Here is an 18,289-nt window from a genome sequence, read left to right as displayed (position 1 = left end):
GTGATAGAGAGCTGACAGTGGGTGACTGCAGTAATTGGACTGACCCTTAGACACTGTAGAGAGGATTGCTGCTATAATGACTGCTGCTTCATTAGAAGCTGCTCTGATTAGGTGCCCTACTGATTCACACAGAAGACATATTCTTAGGCAGAGGTGTACAATTATGTGGAGATAATGGAGCCAAGTGCCTTTGGGACTCTAAAATCATTATCAGTAATGTATTCTCTGAACTCTTATTCTGACTAGCACACTAAGGGCTCTATTCAATCAGTATCACTGAATCGTTATAGATTACACGCTAGGAATGGCAAGGTACTTTCCGATTGAGCCGACATATGCAGCGTTTACCGTGAACACAGTCTCCGCTAACACGGGAACATTGCCTTTAACGTTCAATCACACTGTAAAGCTGAATTTCCGCAATACCAATTGAATAGAGCCCTAATATGAGAATCCCTGTTGTATCAGATCTGATGATTAACACAATGTGAGAAGGTCATTGCTATAGCACTGATTTGTATAATGGCATTATGTCAACAAAGTAGTAATGATGACATGAAGAATCTACAATACATTTGCTTTTAATAAAGGCATTTCATAGTCATACATAGGCCTATATCAACACAGTTTGAGGAACAGTCAGGAAAACCCACAGGTGTCCATTACTAATGACATCACAGTATAAAAGACATAAGTACTCACACCAGCAATAACAATACAGTAGATAGATACTAACTAGCATCCATAATTTATCTAACACCTTGAGATAACAATTAAAGAATTTGGCATCAAGTATGACGGATTGGCACTTGTTTCATTTTCTTGAGAAACAGAACAAGTTCAGCATATTAAACATCTCCTCTCCACTGCAGAAATTAGATCACTGAAATAAATATCATCCCCACTTTCATTATTTCGCATAAGCAGAGTCTTCCGAGTATATTTTTTTTTAAATTGACAGTCAGACCTTTTTAGGTCGTGTAATTAAATAGCCATTTAGCACAGAATAACGAGGAAGGATTTCCGAACACCAACAGCTAGCTAATTGTAGTTCATTCTGGCAATCCCTCAGAGACTTAAATCAAGGTTGGCAATCAAATTGGCTAACTGTGTGTCTAATGCATCAAGCAGAGGTCTAATTCTAAAAAGCAAGTCCATACTATGATGGCAAACCCATTACAAGTGGCTATATACATTATACATCTGCAGGTTTTCTGCACTCCCAATAGAGGTGTTGGGCTTCCCCATAACAAACAGAGAAAAACACACATCATAGAGGACAGTGGGTATTCCTCCACTGTTAGAAATCAGGTGCTCAGATCTAAAATCACTGTATTCATTTGATACATGACTGCATGTATAAAGCATATATTTATCCATTATTTAGCTGACAGTAAGCCCTCCCACTGGCATCCCACAAAACAACACACCTGGGCACCATAAGCAGCCTAGTTAGTAAGAGATATATATTTACAGTGTATTCAACCAGGATAATTAACCCTGTGGTTGGTATAGAAGATAATCAGCAAGGAGGTCTGGCCTACAGTATTTAAAGCACTTCAAATCATAGCATAACTGAAAACACAGTCATGAGGAGAAAGTTAATTGAATCCATTTGAAATTTTTGATTATCTTTTTTACATTTTTAAATTGCGTATCTAACCTGTTGAGTGAGATAGCTTGCAGCACAGTTTTCATTTCTCAGGAGAATTATTCCTAGTTCAAATGTACATTGGGCTGTCTTTTTTAAATACAGATGTAAGATCTTAATTTGATAACTCTTTTGTTGCTGAGAATTTTCCTGCACAGTAGGAAATGCAAACTTGTCGTGTATTTGAGTTTTAAAAAGAATTCTAAAGATTGTAATTTCCACTTTGAAATTTCAGACTTGATTTGCCCTAACGAAAAAAGCCCACAAAAATGTCCATTAATTATAATCCACATAATAATTCACATTTCCTGCTGCTACAGGATTATTTTACTGCTGTAGAAAACTGGCTCAAATTAAAATCCTACATCTGTAGATGAGAAACTAGAAAAGACAATCAATTACAAAAATAGTTGGCAATCCCCAAAATAAACAACTCACTTTTTGATTTAATTACTTTTTCATCATAAAAGCACTTAGGCTACATTTTGACCCTGCCTACTACAATGAAGTATTATAAAATCTACTGACAATATTTTGTTTTTTTAGTCATGCCGATGTAAGCCAAAGAAGGGATTGGTTACAACTCAGTGAGCACGCATCCATGTACAGCAGGCATAGCATGAGCATTGAGCACACACAAATCAATCATTTAATAGTATCGTAGCAGATTACCGATTTTCCACAATAACAAAATCCTCACAGTTAGAGCAAAATAAAGTTATATAAAGTATAAGCTTGGGGAAAAGCAATGGTATTGTAGAGAGCTCTATTGTATAGTCTAGGTTCAAACATGACAGGGGATGTAACTCACAAAAACAATGGCTATTTTCTGTAAAATAGTCATGTTTGACATGATTAAATGACTCCATATCTCAAAGATGAATGTGTGTGGTGACCCTTTAACCATCTGCAGAAACAACCTCTGCTTCTTTCCTCTGTCTCCTACTTGAAATTGCAATCAGATCAGATGTATTGTAATTCATTTTAAAGGACAGCAGAGCACATGCAGAGAGTAGAAGACTATCCTTCATGTCAAATAACTTTTATTGTAAATATTTTTTATTGTAAATGTTTTTCCTTTCTTGGTCCTCTGGCCTAGTCCACATAATAATGAAGTCAGCAAATTATAATATGGTCTTCCCTGTGGCTCAGTTGGTAGAGCATGGTGTTTGCAACGCCAGCATGGTGTGTGCAACGCCAGGGTTGTGGATTTGATTCCCACGGGGGGCCAGTACAAAAAAATAAAAACATTATTATTTTTTTAAATGCATGAAATGTATGTATTCACTACTGTAATTCGCTCTGGATAAGAGTGTCTGCTAAATGACTAAAATGTAAATCTAAATATGTTTTTCAGGGTCAGAGGGCTGCTAATCATTCACTCTCCAGCAGGGAGCAGTACATAATTTACAAAGTCATAATTTTGTAAAAGTATGTGGACACCCCTTCAAATTAGTGGATTTGGCTATTTCAGCCACACCTGTTGTATAAAATCAAGCATACCGCCATGCAATCTCCATAGACAAACATTGGCAGTAGCATGGCCCATACTGAAGAGCTCAGTGACATTTCAGTGAACGCTACCTGCCCCAATCCATAGTGCCAACTGTAAAGATTGGTGGAGGAGGAATAATGGTCTGCACAAAGCGAGGTCCATACAGAAATGGTTTGTTGAGATCCGTGTGGAAGAACTTGACTGGCCTGCACAGAGCCCTGACCTCAACCCCATCGAACAGCTTTGGGATGAATTGGAACGCCGACTGCGAGCCAGGCCTAATCGCCCAACATCAGTGCCCAACCTCACTAATGGCTGAATGGAAGCAAGTCCCAGCAGCAATGTTCCAACATCAAGTGGAATGCCTTACCAGAAGAGTGGAGGCTGTTATAGCAGCAAAGGGGGGACCAACTCCATATTAATGCCCATGATTTTGGAAAGAGATGTTTGACGAGTAGGTGTCCACATACTTTTGGTCATGCAGTATACATCATACTGAAGCATATGTCTCATACAAATACAACATCTATGTATAAAATCATGTTCAACACCTTTGAATAATGTCACACTCTCTAAAATGTAATGCATACACGCTCTCCCTCCCTCCCTCCCTCTCTCACTCTCTCTTTCTGTCTATCTATCACTCTTGGTAAGGCTTGTGGGTGTTATGAAACTGAAGTACAAACTGCTAACATATCACTGCATTTACATATTCATGCCAAGCGCACGGGAAGCAGACGGTGACGTCTGATCTCTATTCTCCAGGTTTTGGACATTGTGGTCACATAACAGACTGGCCTTCCTTCCGGTAGTAGACTACTGTGGATCGCAACAACAATCAGGATCAAAGGATAATTTGCACATCAAGTTATAGTGGCGACATCAAAGACCCCATGATCCATAAAAGCATTGTAGTGCTGACTAAAAACTGAATCATAGAGACTCGCATCCTGTATTGTCTGAGTCACATGTAATTGCAGCCATGCGACATTCAACGTCGAGATCAAGAGAGTACAAAAAGTGAGTCCCTCAAACGAGCAGGTGTTTTTTGACCTGTGCCATATTCGATTGTCCACCACATGATCTACAAGTTGGGCTGTGCAGGGCTGCAGGCACAGGGAACAGAAGGTTGAGGAGGTGACCAGCTAAGAGACAAACTGCTAGCCCAGACCAGACATTGACAGTAAATGAACTCTTCCTTTCAGACAGTTCTATGTGAATACAGGGGACACCAAGTAAACATCTAACCCCAGTTATATATATTTTTTTCATGCACATTATCATTCATAGTCTCATTCTGTGTAAGTCAGAGTACTATTCTGTATCGCCAGGACAGACCTAGAGGCCATGGAGCAGCTTCCCCAGAGGGATCTCTCTCTCCCCCAGCAGAGTGTCTCTCTTCAGGCTGGTGCCCTTATTCACCACCTTGATCTTCACTGCTAGGTTCTTCACCTGCACTGAGGTCACAGAGTCAAAGAAGAAGTCCTCGTTGAATACAGGATTTCGGCTGTTCTTGATGATAGTGCTCCGCTGTTTCTGCAGCTTGCCAGGGTTGAGGTACAGTGACACGCAGCAGTTGATGCTCTTAATGTCGTACATCATGTCGTAGAGCTCTTCGGCAGCCAGAATGCGGATGCGCAGGCGGGCCGTGCCAGCATCGTAGTCGGCGCTGAGCCTCACCCTGCCGCCCTTGTGTAGGTTGACGGTGTGCTCCCGGTCCGACGGCCCACCGCCATGGAGTGAAGAGGAGTGGAGCCGCCGCAGCACGTTGGGACTGGGCTCGGTCGAGCTGCACTCGTCTGTGGACAAGGAGCTGTGGCGGGCAAACGTCCTCTTGGCTTTCACCACCTTGGCCTGTGTCTCGTGGGTGAAGACTTTGAGCAGCGAGGCAGAGCGGGAGAGAAGTGGGGAGTTGAAGGGAGAAGACTCAGCCGAGGAACAGGTGTCACTCTCCCCTCCACTAAAGTAGCGGTAAGGGTTGTGAGAGGCATTGAAGTCAGGGGGGTTGAGGTGGTTGCCCTCGCTGACGCTGCTCTTCCCCTTCCTCTGGGAGTTGGGAGAGGTCAGGGGGCTGGTCTGGTCACAGTGGAAAAGGGACTCCTTGCGGCGGGTGTGGGGGCTCTCCATCAAAGTGGCAAAACCATAGGAAGTCTGGGTCTTGGGGACGTAGGGCAGTGACATAGCGGTCTGAGACTGAGGGTCAGCGTTTGTGTCCCCTGCCACCACGTCATCAGCGCTCTCTATCTGGATAATGTGACGGTTGGCAGCCCTCAACAGGTTCTTGGTGTCCCCAGCCAGCTTGGCCACCAGACGCGGGCTGCGAGGGCTGCTGATTTTCTTACTGCCAATGGTCTGCTCAGAGGCCGAGGGCCGCAGCCCCTCCTTGGGCTTGACAACGTCCAGGGTCTCAGGCTCTGGGGGGCAGCAGACCAGCTTGGGGGGAATGAAGAAGTCAGGGATCTTATCAGGGGTGAGGACGTTGCTGTAGACTGGAGTATTGCCGTCCTTGTCCCCATTCTCCCCCCGCCGGAGAACAGTGGTCTCTACTGACCCACGGATCTTGTCCAGAACCCACATTATCCCACTAGGCTTCTCCAGGTGGGATACAAGGGTGTTTCTCTGTCTGGAGGCAAAAGCACAAACATGGCAGCAGTTATGAAATACATGTATTAACACACTGAGTAAATAACATTGCAACTTTTGCTATATCTGTGTAAGAAATGGTTAACTGAATCTAAAAACGATGAAATCAATGAAATTGACCACAATGTGTCAAGTGTATACTTAAGCAATAAGGCCTGAGGGGGTGTGGTATATGGCCAATATACTACGGCTAAGGGCTGTTCTAAGGCACTACTGTGTGGTTCGAGCCCTGAATGCTTATTGGCTGAAAGCTGTGGTATATCAGACCGTATACCACGGGTACGACAAAACATTTATTTTTACTGCTCTAATTACTTTGGTAACCAGTTTATAATAGCAATAAGGCACCTCGGGGTTTGTGATATATGGCCAATATACCACGGCTACGGGCTGTGTCCTAGCACTCTGCGTTGTGTCGTACATAAGAACAGCCCTTAGCCGTGGTATATTGGCCATATATCACACACCCTCGTGCTTTATTGTTTAATTATAGAGGTGTTGAATAAAGAAATTATGTTGCAGCCTAAAAAAGAGGTACAGTTGAAGTCGGACGTTAACATACACTTAGGTTGGAGTCATTAAAACTCATTTTTCAACCAATCCAAAAATTTCTTGTTAACAAACTATAGTTTTGGCAAGTCGGTTAGGACATATACTTTGTGCATGACACAAGTCATTTTTCCAACAATTGTTTACAGACAGATTATTTCACATATAATTCACTGTATCACAATTCCAGTGGGTCAGAAGTTTACATACACTAAGTTGACTGTGCCTTTAAACAGCTTGGAAAATTCCAGAAAATGATGTCATGGCTTTAGAAGCTTCTGATAGGCTAATTGACATCATTTGAGTCAATTGGAGGTGTACCTGTGGATGTATTTCAAGACCTACCAACAAACTCAGTGCCTCTTTGCTTGACATCATGGGAAAATCAAAAGAAATCAGCCAAGACCTTAGACAAAGAATTGTAGCCCTCCACAAGTCTGGTTCATCCTTGGGAGCAATTTCCAAACGCCTGAAGGTACCACGTTCATCTGTACAAACAATAGTATGCAAGTATAAACACCATGGGACCACGCAGCCATTATACCGCTCAGAAAGGAGACGCGTTCTGTCTCCTAGAGATGAATGTACTTTGGTGCGAAAAGTGCAAATCAATCCCAGAACAACAGCAAAGGACCTTGTGAAGATGCTGGAGGAAACAGGTACAAAAGTATCTATATCCACTGTAAAACGAGTCCTATATCGACATAACCTAAAGGCCGCTCAGCAAGGAAGAAGCCACTCCTCCAAAAACACTATAAAAAAGCCAGACTATGGTTTGCAACTACAAACGGGGACAAAGATCGTACTTTTTGGAGAAATGTCCTCTGGTCTGATGAAACAAAAATAGAACTGTTTAGCTATAGTGACCATCGTTATGTTTGGAGGAAAAAGGGGGAGGCTTGCAAGCCGAAGAAAACCATCCCAACCGTGAAGCACAGGGGTGGGCAGCATCGTGTTGTGGGGGTGCTTTGCTGATGGAGGGACTGGTGCACTTCACAAAATAGATGACATCATGAGGAAGGACAATTATGTGGATATATTGAAGCAACATCTCAAGACATGAGTCAGGAAGTTAAAGCTTGGTCTTCCATATGGACAATGACCCCAAGTATAATCCCAAAGTTATGGCAAAATGGCTTAAGGACAACAAAGTCAAGGTATTGGAGTGGCCATCACAAAGCCCTGATCTCAATCCTATAGAAAATTTGTGGGCAGAACTGAAAAAGTGTGTGCGAGCAAGGAGGCTGACAAACCTGACTCAGTTACACCAGTTCTGTCAAGAGGAATGGGCCAAAATTCACTCAACTTATTGCGGGAAGCTTGTGGAAGGCTACCCGAAACGTTTGATCCAAGTTAAGCAATATAAAGGCAATGCTACCAAATACTAATTAAGTGTATGTAAAGCTCTGAATCCCATGGGGAATGTGATGATAGAAACAAAAGCTGAAATAAATCATTCTCTCTACTATTATTCTAACATTTCACATTCTTAAAATAAAGTGTTGACGCTAACTGACCTAAGACAGGGCATTTTTACTAGGATTAAATGTCAGGAATTGTGAAAAACTAAGTTTAAATGTAATTGGCTAAGGTGTATGTAAACTTCCGACTTCAACTGTATGTAAAGAATCAGCGATGCAAACTGGTGAAGGCCCAAAAAAGTGACACTTTTTTTGCACTGAAACATGGAAAAAAATCCCTGCTAGGGGGAAATGCAGGTTTTAACTAATTAAACAACAAAGAAAATGATCTACATGATCAGTCTCTGTGTGTAAAATAAAGTGGTTCATGTGAACCTAACTCACAGCTAAAAAATTTAAAGAAAGCAATCCAATGTTATTTGTTGCCTAGACTTCACTGCAAATGACACTCAAGTCTTGAGAAAAACACAATACACTAATATTGCAGTTATCCATGACAGCCTTCATAATAAAACGCTTGTGACCACACACATAAATATTGCACTTGGGGAAAAAAAACATCTTAAAGTAGAATGAAACAAACAGGAATTCTATTTTTGCTCTATTATAGTGGCCACTATAGACATAGATCAAGTGCACAAGGCTACATGTGTGCAAAAATAATGTTCACTGAGTAAAAAATAATATAATCCAAACCTCACTCACACACACACGTTACTGTCAAGTTCAACACAACAAAAACAGTATCTTCGGGCTACACTGCACATTATTACATTGTGGACATATGTTCTACAATGTTCCAGCAAAAGTGAGAAAGAGGGAAAGTGTGTGGTGTTCCTTTCACCTCTATAGTGGCATCCAGCTTAACTTGTTGAGGTGTAGGGGGCAGTATTTTCACGGCCGGATGAAAAACGTACCCAAATTAAACTGGTTACTACTCTGGCCCAGAAACTAGAATATGCATATTATTAATAGATTTGGATAGAAAACACTCTGAAGTTTCTAAAACTGTTTGAATGTTGTCTATGAGTATAACAGAACGCATATGGCAGGCAAAAACCTGAGAAAAATCCAACCAGGAAGTGGAAAGTCTGAGAATTGTAGTTCTTCTTTTGATTCTCTATCAAAACTACAGTTTCTGTGGGGTCACGTTGCACTTCCTAAGGCTTCCATTGGCTGTCAACAGCCTTCAGAAAGTTCTTTCAGCATTCTCCTGTCACTGGGCAGATAATAGGAGCTCAGTCAATCAGTGGACTGCCTGTGGACAAAGGGATTGGATATGCGCGATCCCGCGAGCGCGCCGTTCCTTCTTTTTCTTCTTGAATGAATATGCTATTGTCCGGATGGAATATTATCGCAATTTTACGTAAAAAATACCATAAAGATTGATTTTAAACAGCGTTTGACATGCTTCTAAGTACGGTAATGGAACATTTTGACTTTTCGTCTCTGGTACCGCGCTCGCGCGTTATGCCTTTGGATAGTGCTCTGAACGCACGAACAAAACGGAGGTATTTGCACATAAATATGGATTATTTCAAACAAAAACAACATTTCTTGTGGAAGTAGCAGTCCTGGGAGTGCATTCTGACGAAGATCAGCAAAGGTAAGAGAATATTTCTAATACTAATTCTGAGTTTAGGTGGCCCCGAACTTGGCGGGTGTCTGTATAGCTTGCTGTGATGGCGAGCTATGTACTCAGAATATTGAAAAATGTGCTTTCTCCGTAAAGCTATTTTAAAATCTGACACAGCGGTTGCATCCAGGAGTAGTGTATCTATAATTCTTTAAATAATTGTTATTTATTTTGTCAACGTTTATGATGAGTATTTTTGTAAATTGATGTGCACATTCACCGGACGTTTTGGTGGGAATACATTTTCTGAACATCACGCGCCAATGTAAAATGCTGTTTTTGGATATAAATATGAACTTTATCGAACAAAACATACATGTATTGTGTAACATAATGTCCTAGGAGTGTCATCTGATGAAGATCGTCAAAGGTTAGTGCTTCATTTAGCTGTGTTTTGGGTTTTATTGACACATGTCCTTGCTTGGAAAATGGCTGTGTGATTATTTTTGTCTATGTACTCTCCTAACCTTAATCTAATGTTTTGCTTTCCCTGTAAAGCCTTTTTGAAATCGGACAATGTGGTTACATCAAGGAGAAGTGTATCTTTAAAATTGTGTAAAATAGTTGTATGTTTGAGAAAGTTGAATTATGACATGATATTTCACTGGCTGTGTCCCGCGTCCCACGTAGCCCTGAGAAGTTAAACCACGCCCAGCTCCAGCTACACTTGCTTAACAAGCAACGCCTCATTTTCACCTAATTCTCTCATTCTGAAAATTAACCACATGCTGTATAGGGAAAACATTAGTTAACAGATAGTGGTTAGTTCGTTAGCTAGTTAACATTTCACACAGATTTCCAGGGTCCAGTAAGCAACTAACGCGTTATAACTTGAGAAACGGTGTTGTGCCGAAAATCCCCCCTCTGCCAGAATCTCCCCCCCCACCTTCGTGTGAACGCGCACGCACTCAATTCTTCATTGCTGCGACTTGCTTGCTAGTTGAGATTTCTGATCACGTTTGGCTGCGTTTCATTTTATTTTTTATGTCGATTTGATCGCGGGGGAGGCGCAAGTAATGTCTGCAGTTTTCGGTTTGGCTATTTGTTTCAAGTGTATTAGTCTATAAATAAATCTCTTTGCCAAAATTCGTCATCTCTCCATGTCTTATTCAACTAGTAGTTGTTCTGAAAAGTTTATTGTTTCCCTAAATTTTACCCCCCCTTCTAATTTCCATAATGTTGTGGCTAGAGTCAAATACTTTCTGTGGCACACATCAGAGTCAAATATTTTCTATAGAACAGGCAGGGGGAGATTTTCGGCACAACAACGGCAAGGTGTCGTATACCAGTTAATACTATAGAGAATTGTTAATAAGCACATTGAAATCCACTTTAACAGTCATGGTATTCTATTGTATTCTATTCAGTTAAGTTACATTTAACTGACATGTTGTGCATATTAACTAAGATATGGAAGATACGGACAAAATGATAGGCTAAAGCAGGTCTGGTCTGTGATGAATTTGCACAAGCTTGAATTTATAATAACTCTGCCTTTATAGAGAATCAATACGGATCTCCTTAGATTTTAGCAAAACGTGGTGTACTGGAAGAAAGTCAATGTATTATTTAAAAAGTAAATAATGTAGTAGTTTGCATTAGCCTATGCCTACCTTAACGCGGAAATAAAGTGCAACAAGTGAAAATTAGAAGTTTGTATGCTCTCGGTGCCGAAATATATTTCATTATGCGCTCTTGAGTGAGACAAATATTCTATTTTAGACACCGGTTGAGTTCAGCCTAATAAACTTACTGAAGACGTGAAGGCTTCTTTGTCGACTTGATTCTTCCGTAACAGGTGTTTTCTCCCGCCTCCTCTGGATCGCGCACTGTTTGCAGAACTATATAGTCTCCTCCGCACCCTAGAGATGGACTTGCGCTAGATGGGATAATATGATGCTTTTTATACACTCTCCCGGGCGATGTTGGGTGCCGACCAATAAGAGAAAATGATGAGATCCTCAAGAGAGCCAGTCACAATCACTGAAGCTCATGAATTAGTCAGAAGATACACTCTTACAGGACGTGTTTACATTATATATATGAAGGAATCAACAGGCTTTGAGCGCACACAAGCTTAGACATGAGTATAAACGTATTAAGTTGTTCTTGTTGGTGTTTATATCGCATCATGCTGCAAGTGGCATCAATAATTGACCAGGTGATCATCCCTCATGAGTAATTACCCTATTTAGTTAGTGTGAAGTGTGTCCATTCATTTATTTGATGGGGACAAATACAATTAAAACAACAACAATCTATATCAGATACACTGCAACATCAAATAGTTTGCACCAATTTCCAGCATCAATCAAAACCATATACCCTTTAAAATACAAATATGATATACCAGTGGAAAAGAGAAGGAACAAAATACAGCAAAATGACAAAATGGTTAACATGTGGTTCCCATCTTACAGTTTTCACGTGCTGTTTTACATATTGGAACTCTCAATGGAACATGATTTGACATAACCAAATATGTTTAGACATTTATTGTGATATAGGCTACTGTATACCTGCAGCAGTAGAAAGTGAACTCAGTGGAGCATATCCCAGTGCAGCTGGCTGTATGATTTAATTTACAGATGTTTGGCCCTTCTTCAGGTTTAGATCAACTCATCTGTTTCCCTGGAAACCTTGCCTCAGCAACAAATAGATTTTATGTGTCTAAAAATGGGAGGAAGAAGACTCTTTAGAAAAGATCAGGTGGATGATGGCGAAGGCACATAGGCCCACAAATTGTTTTATCAAAGAATCTAGGTTTGAGCGCAGCACAATATCCTGACCAAAATGTCAGTGACTTCCTGCTACAGACACTTTTCATAAACATTTCAGTTTGACCTTTTCTATTGCATTTTTCACTTTGACCACTCATTATAGTTGTCAGTTTATTTTCTGAAAAGGCCTCGCAACTGTCAGAGGTGCCACTCTGTGGCCCATGAATTGTGTTGTGAAATACAATGAACATTTCATCAGTATGTCATTTATTCTCCCAAAATATAACCATTGCTTCTATTCTTCCTTACCTGTTTGTGAGAGGTATAGCCAGACACAGAGACACCTATGGAAACCTACAGGCACCTCATTGCTCCTGGGGCAGACGATGCCCTTTATCTGTCCGGCACCTAATTGAATTGGGTGCTGACACACAAACAGGAGGCCTTATAGTAAATTAACAATTGGATTAGACTTTAATTGGAATTGTCAGTCTCTTTAACCATAACACACCTGACGCTTTAACAGAGACACTGAAAAGACCGAACTTAAGGCTGTAGGTAGGTAGGTAGACTGGCCTTATGACAAATACAGTCTTAACTCTGACACTTCATGACTCAACCTGTTCTGAAGAGGAAAACAAATGTACACTCTAAAAATAAAAGGTTCCTGGAGGATCGTTTAGGTGTTTTCAAATTGAAACTGGGGGAACCCCACAGTTCTTCAAATACCCCCTTTTAATGGATCCTCAAAGAACCTTTTGTAGAACCTACTGGGGATAATATTTTAACTACCCCCCCCCCCATTATTATTATTATGATCTGCGTAACATACCAATACTAAGTATTATTATGAATAATAATAATAATAATAATATGGATAGAAATAACAATAACACAATATTTTAGTTGTCAGTGTTTATTATGATTTTAGTGGCAAAGCAGAATAAAAAAATCTAAATATGAGGTAAACTCCCAACAGAGCCCCAAGTCTGCTGGGGATAATATTTTAACTACCCCCCCCCCCCCCCCCCATTATTATTATTATGATCTGCGTAACATACCAATACTAAGTATTATTATGAATAATAATAATAATAATATGGATAGAAATAACAATAACACAAAGCAGAATAAAAAAGCAGAATAAAAAAATCTAAATATGAGGTAAACTCCCAACAGAGCCCCAAGTCCAATGGGTTTATCCTCTGGTGTGTTGATGTTAATGTGTTGATGTTCTCCGTATCCAAAGCCAGAATGATTTTTCAGTGCATGGTGATCAAATAGGTTTTCTGTTATATTCAGAGATGTAGGGAGGGTAAAGTCTGTGAATCAAAAAAATTGTAATTATACAGATGATTAACAAAACATGCACACAACAGTATTCATACCTTGTTTTTTGTGGTAAATGTGAATGAAAAAACTGTTTTGATAATGGTTTTCATACATATACCTTGTCCATAATGTAGAGGCCAATGGGATATTCATTGAAGAGGTAAGGAAGGAGGATGGTAAATGTGATCTGCATAACATACCAATACCAATTGACATACTGTACCTTTGTATACCTCCTCGTCTGTATACCTGCAGATAGACACAAAAATGAGTCATCTGCACCCAATACAGATAGCCTTCAACATATTCTCATAGCCTACATATTGTTACCGCTTTGTTGATTGATATCCATTGAATTGTGTCCATTTTCTGTCATAGGGTTATTTGCACAAATATGAAAAGATAGATGGTACAATCAGAAAACAATATCCATTTAGATCATACAAGGGACAAACCTTACCTTGCATTGAGGAGATCTTGACATTTTTCAGTTAAGTGCCTGCACCTGCTATCCTTTCAAATTCAAATCCACATTTTTCAGTTGGGCAGTCAGGTTCCTGCAAGAACCCCCACCAACTAAGGATTTTCCTCAATGAACCCCACCTCCTATGGGGTTCTTGGAAGAACCTTTTGGGGGCAGATTTCAGTGCCAAGAACCCTATGGCTCTTCAAAGAACTTTGAGGATCGTAGAAGAACCCCTGTTGAATCCCTCATTTTTTAGAGCATATAGCATGACAACATCTTAGCTTTTGACTGTCATTCTATGCTTTGCTGCTGTCACGTCCTGGCCAGTATAAGGGTTAATTGGTATTGTAGTTTGGTCAGGACGTGGCAGAGGGTATTTGTTTTATGTGGTTCAGGGTGGTGTTTTGGGAGAAGGGCGTTTGATTTAGTATTTCCGGGTTTTTGGGTTATGATCTATGTTTAGTCTAGGTAGTCTGTGTTTCTATGTTTGATGAATTGGGGTTGGGACTCTCAATTGAAGGCAGGTGTTTACTCTTTGCCTTTGATTGAGAGTCCCATATATTAGGGTGTGTTTGTGTTTGGGATTTGTGGGAGATTGTTTTTGCATTGCGTGTTTTGTAGCCTGTAAAACTGTTGCACTATCGTTGTTTTTTTGTATCGTGTTCACGTTAGAGATTTATTAAATTCAAAGATGAACACGACCTCCGCTGCGTATTGGTCTACCTTTTCTGACGAGGACTTTTCTATTTCTTCTGAAGACGATGAATGCTGTGACAGCTGCAACCATGTCAAACCGTTACAGTCCACTGCCAGTGTCATTTGTTATGACATAACCCAGCTAATTTATTATGGATTGCAGAACTCTTATCCAGTCACTTGGTAAAACACAGTTTAAGGTCCTTGAGATGCTCACAGTCTTGTCTACAGCAATCTGAGACAGCAGTTAGCTCCACCAGTGCAGGGCTAGCAGGGCTGTCATATTAGCTACACTAGCTAGGTTTCCATACAAATGGCCACAGATTTTCATGCAAATATTCTATATCCGCATAAAAACAATATGCACAATTTCCCACCAGAGATGTTGCCATCAAATTGACTTGTTGCATAATAAAGGCTGTGCGTGATGACGTAGGGTACATAAAATACTGTATAATTTTGCGGTTAAATTACCAATACACGTTAAATGTTTGTTTTTTCCAACTCAACTGATGGCTTTCTCACAAAAAGACTTGCGTTATATAGTGTGTGCCACTCTGGTATTATGCGCTCTAGCCAACAGCACTCATAATGTACACTGCTCAAAAAAATAAAGGGAACACTTAAACAACACAATGTAACTCCAAGTCAATCACACTTCTGTGAAATCAAACTGTCCACTTAGGAAGCAACACTGATTGACAATAAATTTCACATGCTGTTGTGCAAATGGAATAGACAACAGGTGGAAATTATAGGCAATTAACAAGACACCCCCAATAAAGGAGTGGTTCTGCAGGTGGTAACTACAGACCACTTCTCAGTTCCTATGCTTCCTGGCTGATGTTTTGGTCACTTTTGAATGCTGGCGGTGCTTTCACTCTAGTGGTAGCATGAGACGGAGTCTACAACCCACACAAGTGGCTCAGGTAGTGCAGCTCATCCAGGATGGCACATCAATGCGAGCTGTGGCAAGAAGGTTTGCTGTGTCTGTCAGCGTAGTGTCCAGAGCATGGAGGCGCTACCAGGAGACAGGCCAGTACATCAGGAGACGTGGAGGAGGCCGTAGGAGGGCAACAACCCAGCAGCAGGACCGCTACCTCCACCTTTGTGCAAGGAGGAGTAGGAGAAGCACTGCCAGAGCCCTGCAAAATGACCTCCAGCAGCCCACAAATGTGCATGTGTCTGCTCAAACGGTCAGAAACAGATTCCATGAGGGTGGTATGAGGGCCCGATGTCCACATGTGGGGGTTGTGCTTACAGCCCAATACCGTGCAGGACGTTTGGCATTTGCCAGAGAACACCAAGATTGGCAAATTCGCCACTGGCGCCCTGTGCTCTTCACAGATGAAAGCAGGTTCACACTGAGCATGTGACAGATGTGACAGAGTCTGGAGACGCCGTGGAGAACGTTCTGCTGCCTGCAACATCCTCCAGCATGACCGGTTTGGCGGTGGGTCAGTCATGGTGTGGGGTGGCATTTCTTTGGTGGGCCGCACAGCCCTCCATGTGCTCGCCAGAGGTAGCCTGACTGCCATTAGGTACCGAGATGAGATCCTCAGACCCCTTGTGAGACCATATGCTGGTGCGGTTGGCCCTGGGTTCCTCCTAATGCCAGACAATGCTAGACCTCATGTGGCTGGAGTGTGTCAGCAGTTCCTGCAAGAGGAAGGCATCGATGCTATGGACTGGCCCGCCCGTTCCCCAGACCTGAATCCAATTGAGCACATCTGGGACATCATGTCTCGCTCCATCCACCAACGCCACGTTGCACCACAGACTGTCCAGGAGTTGGTGGATGCTTTAGTCCAGGTCTGGGAGGAGATCCCTCAGGAGACCATCCGCCACCTCATCAGGAGCATGCCCAGGCATTGTAGGGAGGTCATACAGGCACGTGGAGGCCACACACACTACTGAGCCTCATTTTGACTTGTTTTAAGGACATTACATCAAAGTTGGATCAGCCTGTAGTGTGGTTTTCCACTTTAATTTTGAGTGTGACTCCAAATTCAAACCTCCATGGGTTGATAAATTGGATTTCCATTGATTATTTTTGTGTGATTTTGTTGTCAGCACATTCAACTATATAAAGAAAAAACTATTTATTAAGATTATTTCTTTCATTCAGATCTAGGATGTGTTGTTTAAGTGTTCCCTTTATTTTTTTGAGCAGTATATTTTCATCTGTAGCCTAAAAAAACGCATGTTTTCCCAACGAGTCGTAGTGGGAGGACCACGTAAAATGTCATCGCGTGACTCCCAAGTTTACTTCGATATGATGATTATATATACATATTTGCGCATAACATCGTTTCCACCGACATTTCTCGCATAATTAATTTTACCGACCCAAAAAGATCCCACCTTGTCTAGCGTATTTTGTTTTCTGTCAACATTTGGTAAGTTTACCGAAAATGTGTTTCCATCAGGCCTGTCGTGACATGTTTTAGCCTACTTGCATAAAAAGGTTGGATGGAAACCTGGTTGACATGATGATTGATGCTTGGCTGCCGTTTGACAAATAGCCTAGAAATAATCTCATAATGTAGGTAGCCAACCTGCACTGTATCTGCAAGCTGTTGGCTAGAGCGTATGTGCCAAGACCAGAGTGGGGACATTAGCAATAGTTTTTGTGACAAAACCATCAGTAGAGTTAAAAATGCAATGGAAACACATTTTTTTAACTTGTATTTTTCATTCTGTACATAGGAATTTAAAAGTTATTTTTATGTGGACTACATCATCACGCACAGCCTTTTATATTTAAAAAGCTTGTTTGATGGAAATACATCTCTGGTGAGAAAATGCGCATATTGTTTTAGGCAAATGAGAACATTCACATGAAAATCGGTCGCAAATTGGATGGAATCTTAGCTACTGAGTCTATTTGGTACAGTGGTGTTCACAGACACGCCCGCATGCACCCAAACACTATATTCTCCATATTAGTCGGTAAGCCAATTCATTTTCAAATGAGGCGATAGATACAATTGTTCTTAAGATCTAGGCTGAGACAGAGACAGAGTGGCAGATACACAGGCAAAAGGCTAATGTGGCTGTTCTGTGCTCCTTAATGGCCACAGCCAGCATCTCTATCCATTTGAGAATGTGAAGAACACTGAAGTCATCTATTAATCCAGAGGGAACAAGCTCATGCCCTCGGCCATACCTGTAAATCACACAGACACGATTTAATGGTACACCTTCCTTGTTCCTCCTGGAGAGGACATGTAATTCAGAGAGTTGGAAAGTGGCCAATTATCTTTGAGAGACCATAGGGAGTCAAACCATGACTGTGTCCTGACTGAGACCCAGTATTTTAAGTCCTCTGTGTCACAGCCCCACACCAGTCTGTTGGACCCCTGGAAGAACAGGAAGTGAGAGCAGAGCAGAGCAGTAGACAGCAGAAATAACTGATCAGAACCCTCTGACTGAACAGAATTGTACAAAGGCTCAGTGGGAGAGCTAACATGCCAGGAAGCCGCAGCACAGTGCTTGTTGTTAAAGTGTGTGTGCTGCATAGAGAACGGCTCCATTCACCCTCACAGACGGACACATCGGCTGGGGAGTCAACAGAGGCATTACATGTCACACAGTCCATTTTTATAATTTTGTATTATTGTTACCATCTCTATCTCTCTCTCTATCTCTCTTCCCCATCCCCGTGAATTGCCTTTGAG

The 18,289-nt window shown here is 41.4% G+C and overlaps 1 protein-coding gene across 1 annotated transcript; it reads right to left on the bottom strand.

Annotated features, from left to right (window-relative positions):
- Positions 1 to 563: 563 nt before the first annotated feature.
- Positions 564 to 11,272, bottom strand: LOC106584260 (C2 calcium-dependent domain-containing protein 4C-like). Its single transcript, XM_014169310.3, has 2 exons — positions 11,149 to 11,272; positions 564 to 5,769 (listed from the first exon to the last, which is right to left on the bottom strand). The coding sequence occupies exon 2, from the start codon at positions 5,721 to 5,723 to the stop codon at positions 4,485 to 4,487; it is 1,239 nt and encodes a 412-aa protein (XP_014024785.1). The 5' UTR covers positions 5,724 to 5,769; positions 11,149 to 11,272; the 3' UTR covers positions 564 to 4,484.
- Positions 11,273 to 18,289: the final 7,017 nt, after the last annotated feature.

This window comes from Salmo salar, chromosome 23, assembly GCF_965601325.2.
Source record: "Salmo salar chromosome 23, fSalSal1, whole genome shotgun sequence".
NCBI lineage: Eukaryota > Metazoa > Chordata > Actinopteri > Salmoniformes > Salmonidae > Salmo > Salmo salar.
This window is presented reverse-complemented; position numbering and strand designations above follow the sequence as displayed.

Coding starts and splice junctions, on each gene's coding strand:
- LOC106584260 (XM_014169310.3), bottom strand. CDS start 5,723: ATGTGGGTTCTGGACAAGATCCGTGGGTCAGTAGAGACCACTGTTCTC.